Here is a 23323-nt window from a genome sequence, read left to right as displayed (position 1 = left end):
GCCTTCCTGGCACTATTCCCTCTACCCCTTCTTCCTACATTAACCCAACTGCTCACCTGATATTACTGATTTTGCCCTTCTCCTCCCACCTCCATTTCACTGACCCCAGTCAGTGCCTGCACAGTGAGGTCTAAGCCTCTCTCCAGGTTTGCAATGCCCCTAAGTATTTCAAGCTGCTTATTTAGATCCAAGATCTGGGCTTTCAAATATGCAACATGATTGCATCTAGTGCAATTGTATTCGCCCTCGAAAGGCTCTTCAAGGCGCGCATACATTGCACAGGACACACACTTAGTGGCATTGTCCATGGAGCACATGTTTAAATGGGGATGAACAGTAAAGTAGGAAAACAGTAAATATGAGTTAGAATTAGACCCTGTCTGCTGTAGTTGGAGGACTAGCTAGAATTAAGCCGACAACACACAAGGAAAATTTATCAAACCTTATTTTTTTGCTCCTTGTCTTAAACTTCGGTAGTCTAAACCCCACTTAATCAGCAGCCACTTGGTACAGCAAGCCTCAGGTAGAGCAAGAGTTCTTCACCCGGCTCCCAAGTGCGATCGGCTTCATCATCAGAGTAGTGTCTGTACGTCACTGATTTCCTCCTCAACGGTCTCTGGGTCAGAAGCCTGACCGCTCGCAACACTAGCTCCCACACCACTCTCCACATCACTACTTGCCCGCCTAGCAGAGGAAGCGGCGGATGTCTCCCCCAAATCTTGGCTTGCCAGTAGCTGCTGACTGTACTCTAGTAGCTTGTCCTCGCTGTATAGTGGAGCTGAGCCTACAGCATATAATACTTGTCTGGCTGAGGGAACAGAAAAGGAAAGAGGCAGGTTGAGGACAGGTGAGGGCACAGGGGCCTACTCCCAGGCCATGCCAACTAAAGGTTGTGTCTGACGAACCCACCGACTCTTGGCTGGGGGTGTCTGATGTCACTTGCGATGAAGTGGATGACAGAGTCAACCATTCAAGAACCGCTGGGTTGCTGGTCAAGACATGACCGCTAGATGACACTGGGAGCTTAGGCCTCTTGCTGCGACTCCTGCTGCCACACCCCCTTACTCTGCTGCGACCTGTGCCTGCGCCAGAAACATTTAAGCCTCTGCCACTCCCCTGTGCAGGGCCTGGTATTTCTCTGTCAGATGTTTTACTGTTAAATCAAATAAATAAATAAATAAATAAAAAGAAAATTTAAAACACCCCAAAAAAGTCTGTCATTTTCTCACTTCACCACACAATGGCTAATAAGCCCTTTTTTTCCACTTATACATGCCACAAAAGGTTCTAGAACATATAACTGCACCGCAGAATGGCAAATAAGACGTATAAATATTTCCTTGTAATAAACCCTGTTAATGGCTGTATCAAACAGCACTTGCACCCCAATAACAAGAACGGTTTGCTGGAATTACAGAGCTGTATAATAGGATTGTTTCTATTACCCCGGCTGTAAACTCCCCTACTGAAGCCTGTTCTGCTTCAATACGGTGGAATGATTCCTCCCTATCCTTTCCCTGAGCTTCTATACAGCAAAATAAAAGTTTTAAAGTTATTTCTACCACTGTCCCTAGCGCCTGCTGATGTCTCTCCCTGCACTAAGTACACTGGAAAATGGCAGAATCCAAGATGGCTGAGGCTATTTATAGGGGTGTGCCATTACAGGGCTGGCTGGCTGCTGATTGGCTGCATGCATGGCATTGTGGGTGATCCCTCGTTCCCAGAGTTCCTTGCTCCATGTCCTAACACGTGCAGCAGCCATTTTACAAAAAAAAAATCCTGAAATTCGGATCGAATTCCACTTTGTCAACTTTGATTCACTCATCTCTAGTAATAACTTGAATGCTCAGTGTATAGTATAGTAACCACTAGAATGTTCAGTATATGGTATAGTAATCAATAGCATGTTCTATGTACAGTATAGTAATAACTAGATTGCTCAGTGTATAGTATAGTGATCACTAGAATGCTCTGTGTCTGGTATAGTACTCAGTAGAATATTCTGTGTATGGTAGTGTAAGCCGTGTACCGTGGTGGGCTCCCCAGGATACAGTGAAGTCACGAACGAGGAAAGCAACCCCAACACCAGCTTTTGCTAAAACAGAATTTTACCTAAACGTGGCAATGAACACAACCACAAATGCTGGGAACATACAATAACTTTACATACACGTCCAGCCCGAAGGCTGACACCCTTGTGCAGCACAGCACGGCACCCTCTGATGGATGCAGGAGGAAAGTGCGGTAATTTACCTACTGGAGAGCACAACTAAACAGCCACACCTTACCTGTTGTTACCCTAAAAAAAAAATTAAAAAAATTGTTTCAGTGTGTGGTGCGGGCTAGTATTCCCCCTCCCAAAACTGGTCTTGTAGCACGTGCCTGAGTATTCCTCCTGAGCAAAACACCAGCCTGGCTTGAGTTTGTGTGAAGTTTATCAGCTCTCTAATGTGAAATGTCAATTTAAGTAATGGAGTCCTTGCAATGAACAGTAGCAACACTTGTGGCCTGACACAAACAGAGACCCTAACTAACTAACTACAGGCCTGGTCTCAGTCTCTAGGCGCCAACACTGTAATGAGGTGCGTGCATGATCTTACTGACCCGGGTCTGCTCTGTATCTGCTCATGACTCTGAACCGAACAAATGCCTCTCCAACAAGCATGCGGTCCCGTAGTGTATGTTGCTTTGCTCCTCAGCTCTCATCAGCGTTCCTGGAATCAATCCTCGTTCCTCCAGATAGGATCAGGGTCTTAGACACGATCAGCTTCACTTAGCTGCAGCTCTGGTCACTGAGGTATGCTCCCACACCTGGATGCTGTCGGATCCTCTGCTCACACAGTTCCTCAGTCTCAGCTTCCTCTAAGATGGCTGCTTCCTTTTTCTTCTCCAGGCTCTGAAACTCCATCTCTCATGAATATGGAAAATATGCAGCCTGTTAGCTGTGTTTAGGAAACGGCGGCATCTTGTGGCCAAACGCAGAATGTCAGTCCAGATCATTTAATTTAATCTATACAAACACCCGACTAGAGTTTGTCATCCTCTGCAACCCTCCCCATGCAAACTCATTCTGGGCATAGCGCTGTGGGGGCACACCAGCATTGGGCCTGGTTGACCTTCGCAGAGTGATAGGCTCAGAAGCACTGGGGACGCCAGGCACATCAAATGGGAAGGAGCTGCTGACTGCTCAACACTTTCCCTTGGTGGCAAACCTGCCACGGCTGGAGCCTCTGTGGGTACCGGGGCAGAAACAACCCACCATTCCTCCTCCTTCTCCTCTAAGGCTCCATTCACACGTCCGTAGCGTGTTTTCCGGATCCGCGGATCCGCAAAACACGGACACCGGCGATGTGCGTTCCACATTTTGCGGACCACACATCGCCGGCACTAATAGAATATGCCTATTCTTGTCCGCGGACAAGAATAGGACATGTTCTATTTTTTTCGGGAGCCGAAATGCGGACCTGGAAGTGCGGGTCCACATTTCTGGAGCCGGGTCGCACATTGTGCGGCCCCATAGAAACGAATGGGTCCGCAATTCCGTTCCGCAAAATGCGGAATGAAATTGCGGACGTGTGAATGGGGCCTAAGGGGATTTCCTCTGTACTCTTAGCAGGAGGAGGCATCTCCTCCATGCACACTGGCTCATCAAAATTACAACGCCTCAACATGTTACAGTGCAAGTTTCGTGAGGGCCCCCGAGTCCCTATTTGCTATACCTCATAGACCGGAATGGCAGGGTCTACCCTCCTCTTCACAATGTATAGGACCGCCTTCCACCGCCCATCCAACTTCCCAGACGGCTGCTTGGCTTTGACATCACTCGATCACCCGGGGCATACCCATCCCTCTGCACTGGTCTTGGGTTAGGGTTTACCACTTGTCCCAGGCGCTCCCCCACAACCTTGTTGATTTGCTGGTAACATTCCCTGATCGGTACAGCATTGCCGGTGGGGATTTTGTGCTCGATGGCGGAAGCACATCAAGTCCTCATCATGTCTCGAGAACGCCTCCTGAAATTCTCAAAGGGTGTCTTCCAGCAACTTCTGTCCTGGAGTCAGGGTCTTGCAGTCCACCCCCATCCGGGCTCTCTTTGATAGACCTCTACAGCATAGGTCCAGGCTGATCTCCTATCTGGCTGTAGCGTGGAGCCCCTTCGTCGAGGAATGTCCCCTACGGACATATAAACTTTGGGCAGCAAGGTATTCCCAGGAACAGTTAACTCGCAGTCTTCAACGTTGAGGCAGCGTACAGGCACACATCCATTCTTCACAATAGCGAGGGCCCGGGCGAGTCTGCATTTCCTCCTGGTAAGTGGGCTCGATCAGGACCTCCAGTCCATTCAGTTGTCGTCCAGCCCCCACCGGCAGCATCAATATTTGTTCTTGTCGTGGTGGGATCTTCACTGGGGTCCTCCACAGCACCTTCACGTGTCCAATGGGCCGACCGGACATGTTTCTCTTCCTCTCTCTCCACGGCAGCTAGGTAGACGCTGTAGAATGTCATGTCTGCCATCATCCGGGTCATCTCTTGCAATTTGTCCTGTAAGATCTTGTTGTAGAGCCCTACTATGAACTGGTCTCGTAGAGCTTTTTCCCCATCTCACAGTATAATGATCACTAAAATGCTCTGTGTATCATACATAGAGCATTGTAGTGATTACTATACTATAAGCAGAACATTCTAGTGATTACTATGCCATACACAGTTTATAGTATAGTGATCACCAGAATGCTCTGTGTATGATATAGTAATATAGCAGTGGTCAGTGGTCAGTAAAATACTTTGTGAATGGTACAGGGAGAATATTTTGTTATGATAAATTGGTAACTAAAATGCTTATGGTAGAGTGATCACTCAGATTCTCCTTGTGTGTGGTGACAACTTCAATGCTCATTAGAATACTACCTCCATGATACAGGGGGGGTCACTAAAATACTTTGTGCTGGAAAAATAATTTGTTATAATAAATTGGTAACTAGAATGCTTATGGTTTCTGGCAGTGACAACTAGAGTGCTCATTAGAATGCTCAGAGCTTGCCATACTGCTCACCTGGGTGCGTACTCTTTAAAAAGCCTGTCATTTAGTGTTGATCGAGCACCAAAGTGCTTGTGTGCTCTCGTGCTCAAGTAGAACACTTCCTGATGGAAGTCAATGGAAGAATCCAAGCATTAAACCAGGCACCCCCTGCTCTGAAGAGGGGAGGGTGTCGGGACTCTAGTTCGGCTTTGAAATCCCTGCTCTGACTCCTTATATAGCTATTTCCATATATGGAGTCAGTGTTTGGGGACACCCAGTGTATTTAAATCTAATTTAGCCTCTATTTCTGAAAAGTTTCTGGTGGGATTCGAATTCACAACTTTCTACATTACAGCCAAGAATCTTATCCACTACACTATAGAGCTGCATGGACAGTTACTTAATTATTATTTTTTTTTAATTTAAAAAATTTAAAAATTTTTTTAAAAAATTGAGATTTCTGCTGTATACGAATACTTACTACTAGTAAGTATTCCTATATAGCAGAAGTCTCATATTTTATTTTATTTTTTAGTAACTGGGCATGCAGCTCTATAGTGTAGTGGTTCGGAGTGCTGCTCAATTTTTTCATTATATATATATATATATATATATATATATACAGTATATACAGTTGCAAGAAAAAGTATGTGAACCCTTTGGAATGATATGGATTTCTGCACAAATTGGTCATAAAATGTGATCTGATCTTCATCTAAGTCACAACAATAGACAATCACAGTCTGCTTAAACTAATAACACACAAAGAATTAAATGTTACCATGTTTTTATTGAACACACCATGTAAATATTCACAGTGCAGGTGGAAAAAGTATGTGAACTCTTGGATTTAATAACTGGTTGAACCTCCTTTGACAGCAATAACTTCAACCAAACGTTTCCTGTAGTTGCAGATCAGACGTGCACAACGGTCAGGAGTAATTCTTGACCATTCCTCTTTACAGAACTGTTTCAGTTCAGCAATATTCTTGGGATGTCTGGTGTGAATCGCTTTCTTGAGGTCATGCCACAGCATCTCAATCGGGTTGAGGTCAGGACTCTGACTGGGCCACTCCAGAAGGTGTATTTTCTTCTGTTTAAGCCATTCTGCTGTTGATTTACTTCTATGCTTTGGGTTGTTGTCTTGTTTCAACACCCATCTTCTGTTGAGCTTCAGCTGGTGGACAGATGGCCTTAAGTTCTCCTGCAAAATGTCTTGATAAACTTGGGAATTAATTTTTCCTTCGATGATAGCAATCCGTCCAGGCCCTGACGCAGCAAAGCAGCCCCAAACCATGATGCCCCCACCACCATACTTCACAGTTGGGATGAGGTTTTGATGTTGGTGTGCTGTGCCTCTTTTTCTCCACACATAGTGTTGTGTGTTTCTTCCAAACAACTCAACTTTGGTTTCATCTGTCCACAGAATATTTTGCCAGTACTGCTGTGGAACATCCAGGTGCTCTTGTGCAAACTGTAAACGTGCAGCAATGTTTTTTTGGACACCAGTGGCTTCCTCTGTGGTATCCTCCCATGAAATCCATTCTTGTTTAGTGTTTTACGTATCGTAGATTCGCTAACAGGGATGTTAGCATATGCCAGAGACTTTTGTAAGTCTTTAGCTGACACTCTAGGATTCTTCTTCACCTCATTGAGCAGTCTGCGCTGTGCTCTTGCAGTCATCTTTACAGGACGGCCACTCCTAGGGAGAGTAGCAGCAGTGCTGAACTTTCTCCATTTATAGACAATTTGTCTTACCGTGGACTGATAAACAGCAAGGCTTTTGGAGATACTTTTATAACCCTTTCCAGCTTTATGCAAGTCAACAATTCTTAATCGTAGGTCTTCTGAGAGCTCTTTTGTGCGAGGCATCATTCACATCAGGAAAATGCAAATGTGATCGCACACTACATCCAGCACTCTGCCCTCCATGCTGGACGAGACATTGGTTTATATTTTGGCCAAAGCATAGTAAGCCACTCACCGCGTCAAGGTTGTCTCATGAGTGGTCCCTAACTCTTGTTTCTACCTGTTCATGGGCCATGACAGCCACATAAAATCCAGGGAATGCAGGTCAGCATGCAAGCCAAGTACACTTTGCTTGTAACCCCGTCCGGTGCCATTACAGCTTTCATCGGATCCAGGGATGCAAGTACCAACATGCATGCTGAACCCACCATATACTTCTCCTGGAGCCAGATGGCTAATGGTAGGTTCTATACAAGCAGACTCAGTTTTATACTGACTTTAAAACCAGCCTCAAGGACAGATTAACTGGTCAGGTGTGCAATGACTCCAAGGAGATCGCCACGCCTCCAATATATACTACAAAGAAAAAAATAAGGGGTTGGGTCAGCACAACCTGTCTGTAGGTGCACATCACTATGGCGAAATACATATACAAACGGAAAATGCAAATGTGATCGCACACTACATCCAGCACTCTGCCCTCCATGCTGGACGAGACATTGGTTTATATTTTGGCCAAAGCATAGTAAGCCACTCACCGCGTCAAGGTTGTCTCATGAGTGGTCCCTAACTCTTGTTCCTACCTGTTCATGGGCCATGACAGCCACATAAAATCCAAGGAATGCAGGTCAGCATGCAAGCCAAGTACACTTTGCTTGTAACCCCGTCCGGTGCCATTACAGCTTTCATCGGATCCAGGGATGCAAGTACCAACATGCATGCTGAACCCACCATATACTTCTCCTGGAGCCAGATGGCTAATGGTAGGTTCTATACAAGCAGACTCAGTTTTATACTGGCTTTAAAACCAGCCTCAAGGACAGATTAACTGGTCAGGTGTGCAATGACTCCAAGGAGATCGCCACGCCTCCAATATATACTACAAAGAAAAAAATAAGGGGTTGGGTCAGCACAACCTGTCTGTAGGTGCACATCACTATGGCGAAATACATATACAAACGGAAAATGCAAATGTGATCGCACACTACATCCAGCACTCTGCCCTCCATGCTGGACGAGACATTGGTTTATATTTTGGCCAAAGCATAGTAAGCCACTCACCGCGTCAAGGTTGTCTCATGAGTGGTCCCTAACTCTTGTTCCTACCTGTTCATGGGCCATGACAGCCACATAAAATCCAAGGAATGCAGGTCAGCATGCAAGCCAAGTACACTTTGCTTGTAACCCCGTCCGGTGCCATTACAGCTTTCATCGGATCCAGGGATGCAAGTACCAACATGCATGCTGAACCCACCATATACTTCTCCTGGAGCCAGATGGCTAATGGTAGGTTCTATACAAGCAGACTCAGTTTTATACTGGCTTTAAAACCAGCCTCAAGGACAGATTAACTGGTCAGGTGTGCAATGACTCCAAGGAGATCGCCACGCCTCCAATATATACTACAAAGAAAAAAATAAGGGGTTGGGTCAGCACAACCTGTCTGTAGGTGCACATCACTATGGCGAAATACATATACAAACGGAAAATGCAAATGTGATCGCACACTACATCCAGCACTCTGCCCTCCATGCTGGACGAGACATTGGTTTATATTTTGGCCAAAGCATAGTAAGCCACTCACCGCGTCAAGGTTGTCTCATGAGTGGTCCCTAACTCTTGTTCCTACCTGTTCATGGGCCATGACAGCCACATAAAATCCAGGGAATGCAGGTCAGCATGCAAGCCAAGTACACTTTGCTTGTAACCCCGTCCGGTGCCATTACAGCTTTCATCGGATCCAGGGATGCAAATACCAACATGCATGCTGAACCCACCATATACTTCTCCTGGAGCCAAATGGCTAATGGCAGGTTCTATACAAGCAGACTCAGTTTTATACTGACTTTAAAACCAGCCTCAAGGACAGATTAACTGGTCAGGTGTGCAATGACTCCAAGGAGATCGCCACGCCTCCAATATATACTACAAAGAAAAAAATAAGGGGTTGGGTCAGCACAACCTGTCTGTAGGTGCACATCACTATGGCGAAATACATATACAAACGGAAAATGCAAATGTGATCGCACACTACATCCAGCACTCTGCCCTCCATGCTGGACGAGACATTGGTTTATATTTTGGCCAAAGCATAGTAAGCCACTCACCGCGTCAAGGTTGTCTCATGAGTGGTCCCTAACTCTTGTTCCTACCTGTTCATGGGCCATGACAGCCACATAAAATCCAGGGAATGCAGGTCAGCATGCAAGCCAAGTACACTTTGCTTGTAACCCCGTCCGGTGCCATTACAGCTTTCATCGGATCCAGGGATGCAAGTACCAACATGCATGCTGAACCCACCATATACTTCTCCTGGAGCCAGATGGCTAATGGTAGGTTCTATACAAGCAGACTCAGTTTTATACTGACTTTAAAACCAGCCTCAAGGACAGATTAACTGGTCAGGTGTGCAATGACTCCAAGGAGATCGCCACGCCTCCAATATATACTACAAAGAAAAAAATAAGGGGTTGGGTCAGCACAACCTGTCTGTAGGTGCACATCACTATGGCGAAATACATATACAAACGGAAAATGCAAATGTGATCGCACACTACATCCAGCACTCTGCCCTCCATGCTGGACGAGACATTGGTTTATATTTTGGCCAAAGCATAGTAAGCCACTCACCGCGTCAAGGTTGTCTCATGAGTGGTCCCTAACTCTTGTTCCTACCTGTTCATGGGCCATGACAGCCACATAAAATCCAGGGAATGCAGGTCAGCATGCAAGCCAAGTACACTTTGCTTGTAACCCCGTCCGGTGCCATTACAGCTTTCATCGGATCCAGGGATGCAAGTACCAACATGCATGCTGAACCCACCATATACTTCTCCTGGAGCCAGATGGCTAATGGTAGGTTCTATACAAGCAGACTCAGTTTTATACTGACTTTAAAACCAGCCTCAAGGACAGATTAACTGGTCAGGTGTGCAATGACTCCAAGGAGATCGCCACGCCTCCAATATATACTACAAAGAAAAAAATAAGGGGTTGGGTCAGCACAACCTGTCTGTAGGTGCACATCACTATGGCGAAATACATATACAAACGGAAAATGCAAATGGGATGTTAGCATATGCCAGAGACTTTTGTAAGTCTTTAGCTGACACTCTAGGATTCTTCTTCACCTCATTGAGCAGTCTGCGCTGTGCTCTTGCAGTCATCTTTACAGGACGGCCACTCCTAGGGAGAGTAGCAGCAGTGCTGAACTTTCTCCATTTATAGACAATTTGTCTTACCGTGGACTGATAAACAGCAAGGCTTTTGGAGATTTTATAACCCTTTCCAGCTTTATGCAAGTCAACAATTCTTAATCGTAGGTCTTCTGAGAGCTCTTTTGTGCGAGGCATCATTCACATCAGGCAATGCTTCTTGTGAAAAGCAAACCCAGAACTGGTGTGTGTTTTTTATAGGGCAGGGCAGCTGTAACCAACACCTCCAATCTCATCTCATTGATAGGACTCCAGTTGGCTGACACATCACTCCAATTAGCTCTTGGAGATGTCATTAGTCTAGGGGTTCACATACTTTTTCCACCTGCACTGTGAATATTTACATGGTGTGTTCAATAAAAACATGGTGACATCTAATTCTTTGTGTGTTATTAGTTTAAGCAGACTGTGATTGTCTATTGTTGTGACTTAGATGAAGATCAGATCACATTTTATGACCAATTTGTGCAGAAATTCATATCATTCCAAAGGGTTCACATACTTTTTCTTGCAACTGTATGTATATATATATATATATATATATAATTTTTTTTATTACACATTTTTTACAATTACTAAAAAAATATATAAATATAATTTAGCCTTTATTTCTGAAATGTTTTTGCCGGGACTTGAAATCACAACCTTCTACATTATAGCCAAGAATCTTAACCACTACACTATAGAGCTGCATGACCAGTTACTTAAAAAAATAATAATATGAGACTTCTGCTGTATAGGAATACTTGCTACTAGTAAGTATTCCTATACAGCAGAAGTCTCATATATTTTAATTTTTTTTAAGTAACAGGCCATGCATCTCTATAGTGTAGTGGTTAACATTCTTGGCTGTAATGTAGAAGGCTGTGAGTTAGAATCCCACCAGAAACTTTTCAGAAATAGAGGCTAAATTTGATTTAAATACACTGACTCGAGCATCGCGCTCGAGCACACACGATATTCGGCCGAACACCGCGCTGTGCCAAGCAACGCGATGCTCGAGCCGAACTGGTGTTCGACCGAGCATGCTCGATCAACACTACTGTCATTACATACATTAGTGCCAATTTCCTTTACATCGCTTGGTTTGTCTAAACGTTTTTTTTTTTTTTTTACTTGAAAGGTAGACAGCCGTATTTTATTTTCAGACTTGGCATTCATAACAGGTTTAGCCCATTTTCCTTAACAGAATATGACAGTGCAATTTCCTGTTTAATCCTCTTTCATAAAATAACCTCTTTGCACTGCAAAGCGTAAACCAAACAGACCTTAAAATTATCTTACCAACAGGCTAGCTCCATTAAGGTGAAGACTCGAGCTGAGCAATGCAATTAACCAATTTGTGCTTCAAGCTTGCTAAATGTGTTGATTTTCGCTCTAAACTTCATTATACAATTATTTAACAAACAATGACCTCAATATGCAATAATTAACACAGCATTTGCCCACGGTGAGGTTTAATCACTGTAATTATCAAAAAACTGGCATTAACAGGCTACCTTTGAAAATGGCTCCAAGTAGATTTTTTTCTTTTTTACTTCTGTTTATCCCTCTTTAAATGTTACATCTTTAGAAAAACATCCTTAGTGTTAATACATATAGTATCTCTATCCTTATAGCTGCCTAGTAAGAGGATATCACCCAAATATAGATGGAGGAGCTCATTATTTGGTGAGCAGCTCTATGACACTTCACCCTAATCTTTTTTTTTTAATTTCTTCTCTGCTTTATAAAGTTGAAATATATTTGTATGCCTTTATATCGATGACCTAGCCTCAGGATAGGCCATCAATATCTGATTAGTGGGGATCCAATACCGTGCACCCAGTGGGTGCTCCCAGTGAAGTGAAAAGGAGCAGCACTGCAGTGCCCAGTTCTATCCAGTACATAATGGATGGAGTTATGTTGTTCTGGTGCCAACTACGGCAGGGAAAGAGGGAGCCCGGCGCCCTTGCGCGCGGTTAGGGGCAGCAGCGCCGGCACGGACCGCTGGGCTAACACATAGCGCCACCTGCTGTTTGCTCCTTTTCTAATTTCTCTGTCCTGCTCACTGAGGTGGATGCACATGTTCGCTTCCATCCTTCAACTGCCACTAGCTGCAGCAAACGGGACAGCCCTCAATTCAGTGCACCGATTGTTCTGCTTATTGTACATCTCTGGATCCCTGTGAAGTACATGGCTAGTTCTTGGTTGTGATCTACTAGATTATGTATGATTTTTATTTTTTACATTAATCATGGGATGACCCCTTTAAGGGCTTTCCAATACACACTTCTTTTTATAAACCACTTACAATAATATAAAATGACAAACTGAGTTATACCTACCTTAACATTTTTGGCCACTCGTGTGCCGATGGTTTCTTGGTCACTCACTAGTCTCTTTTTAGCAGCTGCATGAATGAGGCGTCATGTCAACACATGACCGCTGCTGACCATCACTAGTTGTAGCAGTGACTGGTCATCAACTCTGCAACCACTGATGGTCTACAGCCGTCACATGACATGTAGACACGTCATTACTGGAGCCTGATAAACAGAGGTGGGGACCAGAGTAGGCTTCTCACATGGGAGGCAAGGATTGGTAAAGTGAGTATTACTCTTTTGTTATCTAAGCAGTTTGTAAAACAAAATTCATGGGTTTGGAAAACCACTTTATGGAGGAATACGTATCACTATATACAAGAATACCAGATATAGTCTGTTTGAGGGGTTATCCTGTTTGACCACCCTCTTTACTTTAAGTAGATTTTTCAGGAACTAATCAGGAACATCAAGGAACACCACTTGGGGACTAACCAACCAAGTATGACCGGGGAGAACATATCATATGTGACACCAGCTTCATCAGGCCCAAAATATAAGGGGCACCCTTTACCACCTTAATAATAGAAATGTCACGACTGTGACTGATCCAGACAGGTCTGGGAGGAGAAGGTCGCAGCGACTTGCTACTCGCGATAGCTTGTGAGTTTGCTCCGTGGTTCAGGGTATGTCATCTGGGTTTTGCCTTGTGAACCTTTTTGTCCTGACTGGGAGTTTGTAGGCATCCTTCTCAGGTGAGTCCTGTCTGCCACTCCCAGCTACTATATTAGTTTCAGTTTCACTTGCAGTCATTGCCAGATATAGTCCTTACTTCCAGTTCTATTCTGACCATTGAAGGAGATCGTTTGATGGTGTTGCTGTGGAGCCTCTTGTCCGGCGTGGACTGTCGTGATTGGGATCGCCTTCTCTGCTCGTGACTGGATAAGTCTATCTCTGCTATAGTTTGTTTGTTGCTGTCTTCCTCTGCTGTTCTCCTAGACATGAGTGATGGTGACTAATGCTCCCATCGGCCTTTCCCCAGTCCAGTCTTGTTAGGGTGACTGAGGGTTTAGGCATACAGCTTGCCGCACGGGTTCACACCCCGTCTAGGGTATCAGGGCAGACAGGTGCCAGCTTAGGGTTAGTCAGGGGTGGCCATTCTATTCCCATCCGTAGATAAGGGTCCCCCTTCCCCTCCGTCTGGTGCGACACGACTGCTGCTGGGATAGCAGTCGTGACAAGCAAGCAGCAACCTTACGGTTGGGGTCTGCTGGAATAAAGGTGTAATAAGGAACTAACATGGATTTATTGTACCCTCTGCCTGTGCCGTTTTGATAGTGTTTAGCTTATGTAGCTTAAATAAATTGCCACGTGTTGCTGCTTTCCAGAGTGGACGGTAAGGCGTGGTGCATCCCTATGGAAATAAATCTAGAGAGTCAGGGTTTGCAATAAAACAGTCTGCTTCTTTACTGGAGTAACTCAAGTGCAAAATAATACAGTTAATGCACTGAGCTGGTTTTTCTAGTCTCTTCCCTGACAGGAGGTTATGTGCTGAGGAGAGGTCTAAGATACCTGTCCCCCTCTCTCTCTCAGAAGGCTGATGCCCTGGCCAAAGAGCTGGTGGCCCAGGGTCTGTGGGTCAGTGTCGTCTTCTGGTCAGTCATGCCGTCTGGCAGAGTATTTCCTACTAAATACTGTTCCCTATCTGCAGACAACTAAGAGCTCTGACTACTCTACTTTTACAGTTTCTAAATGATCCAGAACCTCCTAGTAGGAGGGATGAAGCTGGAGAAGCACAGCCTAAAAAGAAACAAAGTTGCAGTTCACGGCTGCCATATACTTGTATTGTGCCTCAATACAAGTAAATGGGAATAACTGCAATATCAAGACGTAAACAACTATTTGACAGAGCTAAACCAGGCGGTCAAAAATTCACTGTGTCTGGTGTTTCCCTCCAAAATTTAACTCTGCATAGTCCCTTATGGTAACTGCAGAAAATTACTAGCTTCTTAGTGCCCAGGATGGAAAGTCCGAAAGTCTCTCAGTATTAGCTTGCTGTGCACTAACCCTTTCCACAGTGGAGTGCAGAAACAGTGCAATAATAATGAAAATGTACAGGATATAATACAATAAGCATAAAAACTGCACTTTTAAAATATAAAAGTATAAGTGTAAATCAATCATAGTGCAAGTTAACACTTCAAAGTGCAATAAAGTTGTGAGTTGACAGCTTTGCATAGCAACAATAGGGGCAAATGTCCACAAACGTCCATAGTCCAAAGTACTCTTGTTCCAGGGCACTATACATGCAGCGATCATCTCTTCTGTATGGAGATGAATGATTGTTGCTATGATCCTTCTGCACTAGTGTAACTTTTTGTGAGGAAAAGCTGCGGTGGAGGCTGTGTCCTGGAGTATAGTATTATCTACAGACAATCTCATATTTCACACTGCTATCCATATTTTGGTTGCTTCTGTTTAAGACAGAGTCATGGATAAGAACCAATTCCTGACTCTGCTATGGGGACCTATGAATAATAGTTATGTCCCATGCAAGATAGGTAAATTTGACATTCCTATAGACTTTAAACTATTGGTGGATCTCATCGACCTCTGCTGCTCTATGGTGAGCTTTACTGCCAGTGTGCATCATTGTAGCTCCACATTATATATGTAGGCATGTATCCATGCAGACAATGAAGACGGCATATGACTGTTTCACATTATTCTCCTTTAACCGCATTGTTTGTTCATTTTTCAGGGGATTAATTACACTTGAAAACCAAGCATATGTCCTGGAGCCACAGGCTAATTCTACAAGCAACCATCTCTTCTACAAAGCCGAACATCTCAAGCTGGCTCCTGGATCCTGTAGCCAACATTTTAACCTCTCAGGCGTTTCTCTAAATGACACGTTGCCGTTCTCAGAAGATTTTTTACAGCGGGTAAGCATTGCTCTGTGGCGGATGTCACAGATAAATGTCTTAAGTTCCTCACAATTATGAATTGTGCATTTGGCTGGAGACATGTCCTACCCTCCTGGTCAGGGCAGGTTCATATAGACAGAACATTTGGGAAGAAGGAGATATGACAGAGGGCATTGACAACAGAAATCCCTGATATTTAAAGAGAACTGTAGAAGAGTATTACATTATCTTGCTGATTGCATCCTGGCTGGCTCGCCAGATTGTGTCTCATAAGAAAATGTCAGGCTCAGTTAGGACTAACACTCCATATTTAGGTCTTGTGCTCGGGTGATGTAATGTAGAACATTGAGCCCCTTATACAAATCTGTGCGACTAGTGATGAGCAAAGTATTCAAAAATTTGATTTGGCTGCTACGCCGAATTTTCACTTTGTAGGTGTAATGACAGGGAGCGGCAATTGTGCCGTTCCCTGTTATTGTACCCGAAAGATGCCGCATAGCTGATAGTGGTATCTGACACCAAAAATACAGTGTAAAATAAAATAAAATAATAAAATCGTACTAACCCTCAACCATTTGATCGCGAAGCACTGGCCGCCACCATCTTGATTGAAGATCTAGAGCGAAATCTTGCGCCGCCCGTGATGATGTCATCACACCAGCCGGCGTGGTGACATCATACATCACCGCGCATGGGATTTCGTGCAAGATCTTTAAGTATGATTTTTTTTAAAAATTTTTACCACCATTCAGGGAAAATCGAGTCACTACCACGAAGCAGGAGGAAATTCGGCTTTGCAGCTAATCAAATTTTCCCTGAAATTCGGAATGTATTGCTCTACGTAGAGTTCGATTCGCTGAACGCTATAAGTGACCCTCAACAGTTATGTGACATTAATAACATTGGTGTCCTTTTGTAGGACATCGGCTTGTAGGTAAGAGAGTGTAACTGCAAATGCTGTACCCCGTAAATTTACACCATTAATTATATTCTGCCACTTGCAACGTTTTTACTATGCTGCAATTGCTATACGGAAAGTGTAATAACCATGGCTAATTACCGTTTAGGGATGTCTCCATTGCAGCATATAAGGCAGGAAAACAATTTAAGCTCCCAAGTGCACATCTGTAATCTGGAAGCTCCTACTCCTGCTAGATGGCAGACATCATCATTCAATTATTGCAAATGACTGTACTTCTAATGCTGCTTCACGTCCAACCAAATGCAGTGGCCCTTATGGTGGTACCTTTATAATGGTACCTACCATTTGCAAGCATGGCCGAAGTATATCCGGAGCTTAAAGGGATTGTCCACCCAACATGACTTGTTATCTTGCTCTCTGTGTATGGTATATGCCAGTTCATTTCTTATAAATGTAAAAATGAAAATCAGCCATCATCTAGTACATGACATTCTCATCATAGCTGAGGCGGGGTGTCCTTTCTCCTGCAGCTGTCACAGCTTTCAGCAATAAATATGGCTGGTGACAGCCGAAGGGTTGAAATGTGTGTGTACGACCACCTCAGTGAAGTGGACAGAGAAATAAGGAAAACCAAAAAAAACAGCAGGTGGCGCTATGCAGATACATGCAGAGTATTCTGATCCAAGTGATGGGTTGAAAAATGTGGAATATTTTGTACATAGGATACCTTTTAATATACCCTTATAGAGGTATATTATAGAGTTCAATGTATATACAGTATGTAATAAGACAGAAGTCCAAGGGATAGGTGAGGGATGTCATCAGTTCATCCCCTTTAAACATGCCTCCAGTTACAACTAAGAGCTTAACCATGTGCATGAGATGTATATGAAGAGTTCTGCAATTCTCCAATAGAGATGGTGTTCAAAATCCACAATATTATCAAAATGTTAGCTTTGTAAAGCTCATAAAATATAGAGAAAGCATATAAAATTGTGCACCAATGTCAGATGGATGATCTAAACAAGTTTTTATCCTCTGAGCCTAAACAATGAATGTGGCCATTCACTGACAGCAAGCAGACACAGTAAGGCCTCTTTCGCACGGGTGAGTTTTCCGCGCGGGTGCAATGCGTGAGGTGAACGCATTGCACCCGCACTGAATCCGGACCCATCCTTTTTTATGGGGCTGTGCACACGAGCGGTGATTTTCACGCATCACTTGTGCATAGCGTGAAAATCGCAGCATGCTCTATATTCTGCGTTTTTCACGCAACGCAGGCCCCATAGAAATGAATGGGGCTGCGTGAAACTTGCGCGATTTTTACGCAGGAGATGATCAGGATGGGGACCCGATCATTATTATTTTCCCTTATAACATGGTTATAAGGGAAAATAATAGCATTCTTGATACAGAATGCTTAGTACATAAGGGCTGGAGGGGTAAAAAAAAATAAAAAATATTATTTAAGCCACATCATCCACTTGTTCGCACAGCCCGGCTTCTCTTCTGTCTTCTTCTTTGATGAACTGGGAGGAAAAGGACCTTTGGTGACCATGGTGATGGATCATGTGATGAACCATGTGATGAGCGCAGTGACGTCACCAAAGGTCCTTTTCCTCCCAGGTCATCAAAGAAGAAGACAGAAGAGAAGCCGGGCTGTGCGAAAAAGTGGATGAGGCGAGTTAAATTATTATTATTATTATTTTTTTAACCCCTCCATCCCTATTTTACTTAGCATTCTGTATTAAGAATGCTATTATTTTCCCTTATAAGTGATTGAGGTCTTATGATAACCCTGGGCGTACACCTCGTCATAAATCAGGCACAGCCGTGCACCCGATCTTAAAATTTCAGTCTTCTTCTACACTAGAAAACTGCTCTTTTTCGTGAAAGTGGCAAAGAAATGCCACTTGCGCAAAAATGTTTGTGCTGGTGGTGTTGCAAAAAAAAAGACGTAGTTTGCAGCTTTTTAACACCAGGAAACTGGTGAAACCATATGACAAATTAGACCCTTAGTGTTTTCTTTCGAGTCTCTTCAATGAACGTGTTACGCAGCATGCACATGTTTATCTGTAAAGGAACTACAACTCCCAGCGCGCTCTGCCAGCTTGACGACATCTGGCCGCTTCCGTCCCTGTGGCACTTCAGACTTTCATGGATCCCTTAAGCAGTTTGTTTTGCCTAACTCCCAGACACTGAGAGGCTTTTTGATCTTGGCGGTTTTACTGATCAGATGTGACATTTTATTGTACGAGCGAATGGTACTTAAATGCATCTAACAAATAAAATGAACGGCATGATAAATCCTCCCGCACTCGCCGGTATTGTCTGCAGCAGACGCGAGACAGAAAAGTCCTCTGCAAATGGAAAAGAGGGATATTGCAAGTTCCCAAGCCCAATGATCCCTTATTTCAGCTTTATTCTAGGACGCCGCGGCTCAAACAGAATTTCTCTTAAAGCTTTGCTTGTATTATGTGTCGGCCCCGGCCGATAATATTACAAGGTACAAAGTCATCTGCCTCTTGATTGAAAAGCATAAACGCGTTCACCGGTAAACTATTTCCAATCCAGACTCCGGCAAATCAGTAATAAAGCGTGCCTGTAGCTTTAAGAAGGGGGGGGCATCCCTTAAAGTGGGTTTCCAAGTGTTTTATACTGATGAACTTTCCACTGGATAGGTAATCAGTATCTGATCGGTGGGGGTCTGACACCCGGGACCCCTGCTGGTAAGCTGTTTGAGAAGGCACCAGTGGTCGCAATAGCGCCGTGGTCTTCTCGCAGCTTTCCCGAGGCCAGTGACGTCACGTTCATCAGTCACATGGACTAGGCAAAGCTCAGCATCAAATGGACGGTGCTGGGCTTGGTGAGCCGTGGTGTTACTGAGAGTGCCAGTGCCTTCTCAAACAGCTGATCGGCGGGGGTCCTGATTGTCGGACCCCCACAGATTAGATACTGGTGAACTATCTAAAGGAGAGTTCATCCGTAAAAAAAACACTTGGAAAACCACTTTAAAAGACTTCTATGACACTGGCTGACCTATTACATGTGCGCTTGGCAGCTGGAGGCATCTGTGTTGGTCCCATGTTCATATGTATCCTCATTGCTGAGAAAAATGAAGTTTTAATATATGCAAATGAGACTCTAGGAGCAACGGGGGCGTTGCCATTACACCTAGAGGTCCTGCTCTCTCTGTAAGGCCCCTTTCACACAAGCTTTGCGGGAAAATGTGCGGGTGCGTTGCGGGAACACCCGCGATTTTTCCGCGCGAGTGCAAAACATTGTAATGCGTTTTGCACTCGCGTAACAAAAATCGCGCATGTTTGGTACCCGAACTTCTTCACAGAAGTTCGGGCTTGGGATCGGTGTTCTGTAGATTGTATTATTTTCCCTTATAACATGGTTATAAGGGAAAATAATAGCATTCTGAATACAGAATGCATAGTAAAACATCGCTGGAGGGGTTAAAAAAAGAATAATAATAATTTAACTCACCTTAGTCCACTTGATCGCGTAGCCCGGCATCTCCTTCTGTCTCCTTTGTTGAATAGGACCTGTGGTGAGCATTAAATACAGGAACAGGACCTTTGATGATGTCACTCCGGTCATCACATGGTACGTCACATGATCTTTTACCATGGTCATTCACCATGGTAAAAGATCATGTGACGTACCATGTGATGACCGGAGTGACGTCATCAAAGGTCCTGTTCCTGTATTTAATGCTCACCACAGGTCCTATTCAACAAAGGAGACAGAAGGAGATGCCGGCTACGCGATCAAGTCGACTAAGGTGAGTTAAAAAATTGTAAAAAAAAAATTAACCCCTCCAGCGATGTTTTACTATGCATTCTGTATTCAGAATGCTATTATTTTCCCTTATAACCATGTTATAAGGGAAAATAATAATGATCAGGTCTCCATCCCGATTGTCTCCTAGCAACCGTGCGTGAAAATCGCACCGCATCTGCACTTGCTTGCGGATGCTTGCGATTTTCACGCAACCCTATTCATTTCTATGGGGCCTGCGTTACGTGAAAAACGCACAAAGAGGAGCATGCTGCGATTTTCACGCAACGCACAAGTGATGCGTGAAAATCACTGCTCATGTGAACAGCCCCATAGAAATAAATGGGTCGGTATTCAGTGCGGGTGCAATGCGTTCACCTCCCGCAACGCATCCGCGCGGAATACTCGCTCGTGTGAAAGGGGCCTAACTGTTGCGCTCTCTGCACTTTGATTGACAAGGGCAGCCAGTGAAAACATCATCACACCTGGCCCTGTCAATCAAAGTGCAGAGACTGCGGTAGTTGCAGAGAGAGCTGAGCCTCTAGGTGTAACGGTAACGCCCCATTGCTCCTAGAGGCTCATTTGCATATATTGCATGTATTACTTTCAAGAAAGGCATCCAGACTCCTCTTGAACTGGTGCAGTGAATCAGCCATCACCACCTCCTCCTGCAGAGAGCTCCATAGTCTCGCTGCTCTTACCGTAAAGAATCCTAGGAGGAGGATGATGTAAGAACCTTCTTTCCTCCAGAGATAGAGGATGTCCACTTCTCATTGTGGCAGGTCAAGGTATACAAATATCATTAGGCAGATCTCTGTACTGTCCATTCATATATTGCAGTTGGATTTCCCTTAAGCCATCTCCTCTCCAGACGTGGCTGTCGAGGTAACTACTTGCACTCCCTGGAGCTTGTATTCTTATGACTCTATGCTGCGCCATTCCTCTCTTATTTCTACTAGAAGTTATAAATGAATTGCTAGCAGCTTGCAGTAAAGTTACAGGTGGGTGTAGGGGGAGGGGTGGGGTTGTCCACTGCACAGTCTGACACTAGCAGCACTGATTGGACAGAGCCAGACACTGCCTACTGGTAGCACCCAGCAGTACCTTTACTGCAGACTGCTGGCAATTTATTTGTAAACTTCTAGCAGGAATAATAGAGGAATGACACAGCATACAGTCATAGGAATAGATGTTCCAGAATTGTTATTACACGGGGAATGCATATAGTTACTAAAACATACATGTCAGGAGAGGTTTTCTCCAAATTGAATAACCCAAGTTTTATTACCGGTATCGGCGCTGTTATCCACCTATTCCCTTGGTCGTCCCGCTCTAGTTCAGCTATGTCCTTCGTGCATACAGGCGCCCAAAACTGTACCCAATACTCCATGTGTGGTCTGACTAGTAATCTGTATAGAGACAGAACAATGGTCTAGGCCTCTTTTTATTACATTCCGTTTTTTGCTTTGGCAGCAGCTGCCTGGCATTGGTCACTAAACTTACGTTTGCCATCCACCAGTATCCCCGAGTTACAATTACATAGCTTAACCATTAACCCATTGAAGAGCACCATCTGGTTACAGAGGTAGCAGCCGCACCCAAGCAATGGCATTTGAGGGGACCAATAGACCCCTCTGCCACATGAGAAGACACCAGTATAAAAAATGGCCGGCGGTGGGTGGTGGCCCTCTGATGAATTTGGATCCCCAAGTTGCCTCTCAGCAAAAGTTATCGACAGCAGTTTTTTAGGGCTCCCATATGACACTTAACCCGTGACACATTGAGATATTTGTCCTTTAAGTCTTCAGAAAACGTCTTAATGTTCCTGCGTGGGCCCCACAGATCTGCGAAAATATTGGTGGCGGTCTGGAACAATAATGTGAGTGATTTATAAAAGGAGACATTGAAAATAAATAGCGCAGCAGTTAACGTATCAATCAAGTAGATGGCTGGAAATTGTGAAAACCTTTAAGGAAAACAAGATCATTGCCATGGATGTTTTGCAGAAGACAAAAAATAACATTTGGGAAGATTTATGATCATTTGTTCCAGCATTTGAAGATGGTAAATGCAGAATTTCAGTATCAGTCCTTCGTGTTTCATTACACAAATCTGTTTGGCTTCATTTTAACCCCTTCAAAACCCTGCAATCTTTAATTTTTAAGTTTTCATTTTTGACTCCCTGCCTCCCTGAAGCCATAACTTTTATTTTTATTTTTACCTTCACATAGCCATTTGAGCGCATGTTATTTTTGGGACAAGTTATACTCTGGGACCCACTCCTATCTCCAGAACGGGGCTTCCGAAGTGAAGGAGGGCAAGCTGCGCATGCGCGGTGTGCTCTGCATTCACTGCTATGGGAGTTCCAAAGATAACCTAAAGGGTTATCTGCAAATCACATATACCAGCAGTGTAAGTTCCACACTTTGCGGAACGGAACGTCCTGCCCTCTGCAAAACTGTCCTATCCTTGTCTGCAAAACGGACAAGAGTAGGACATGTTCTATTTTTTACGGGTGCCGCAGAACAAACATACGAATGTGGACAGCATTTTCCAGCTGCGTGCATCCTACTTCCACTTTCATTTTGTGCCGGTTATCTAATTAACCTTATCCCTAAATTACTAAGAGGTCATAAACACTTATTTAAGCCACATTCTTATTGGCAAGATAAGAAATTAGCTATAATGAGTGTTTATAAGGAGCCGTCAGCTCCCTCCCTGATGGAAAATAGAGAAAATTCATATCCTGCTACTAGAGCATCTTAGCTCTGTACAGAGAAAAGGGCTCCATATTTTTAATAAAGACCAATTGAAAAAATGATTTTTAGCTCATAATGAGTACAATGCACTAAAAACTAAAACGCCCCAAAGGTGTACATAGACTTTAAGCTGTTGATGAAAGGAAATTCTTATGGAAGGCTTTATTGTGAGATGGTGACTTGGTAGGTCCAGGTCTAGCATGGAAATAAAGTCCCATGGCTTCTGGTAATATCACTAAACTTCTATGTAATCTGTTTTGGCAGCACAAAAGAGACACCTCAAAGATCACCAAGTATGTGGAGCTCGTTATTGTGGCTGATAATCGCGAGGTAAGAAATGAGAACATCTGACAGCCTTTTACTTTCTCCATATATTTTACACACAGTGTAAAAAATGTACTCTCCTGGGTTCAGATATTG

The 23323-nt window shown here is 44.0% G+C and overlaps 1 protein-coding gene across 1 annotated transcript in view; it reads left to right on the top strand.

The window, feature by feature from the left end:
- The window catches only part of ADAM12 (ADAM metallopeptidase domain 12), a 583999-nt gene that overhangs the window by 331500 nt on the left and 229176 nt on the right, over positions 1 to 23323 (top strand). Inside the window, exons 6-7 of the mRNA XM_040437739.1 lie at positions 15268 to 15451; positions 23168 to 23233. Of these exons, the coding sequence (XP_040293673.1) occupies positions 15268 to 15451; positions 23168 to 23233 (250 nt within the window). The remainder of the gene's footprint in view (positions 1 to 15267; positions 15452 to 23167; positions 23234 to 23323) is intronic.

The sequence above is a fragment of the Bufo bufo genome, chromosome 6 (genome assembly GCF_905171765.1).
Source record: "Bufo bufo chromosome 6, aBufBuf1.1, whole genome shotgun sequence".
In the NCBI taxonomy this organism is placed as follows: Eukaryota; Metazoa; Chordata; class Amphibia; order Anura; family Bufonidae; genus Bufo; species Bufo bufo.
This window is presented reverse-complemented; position numbering and strand designations above follow the sequence as displayed.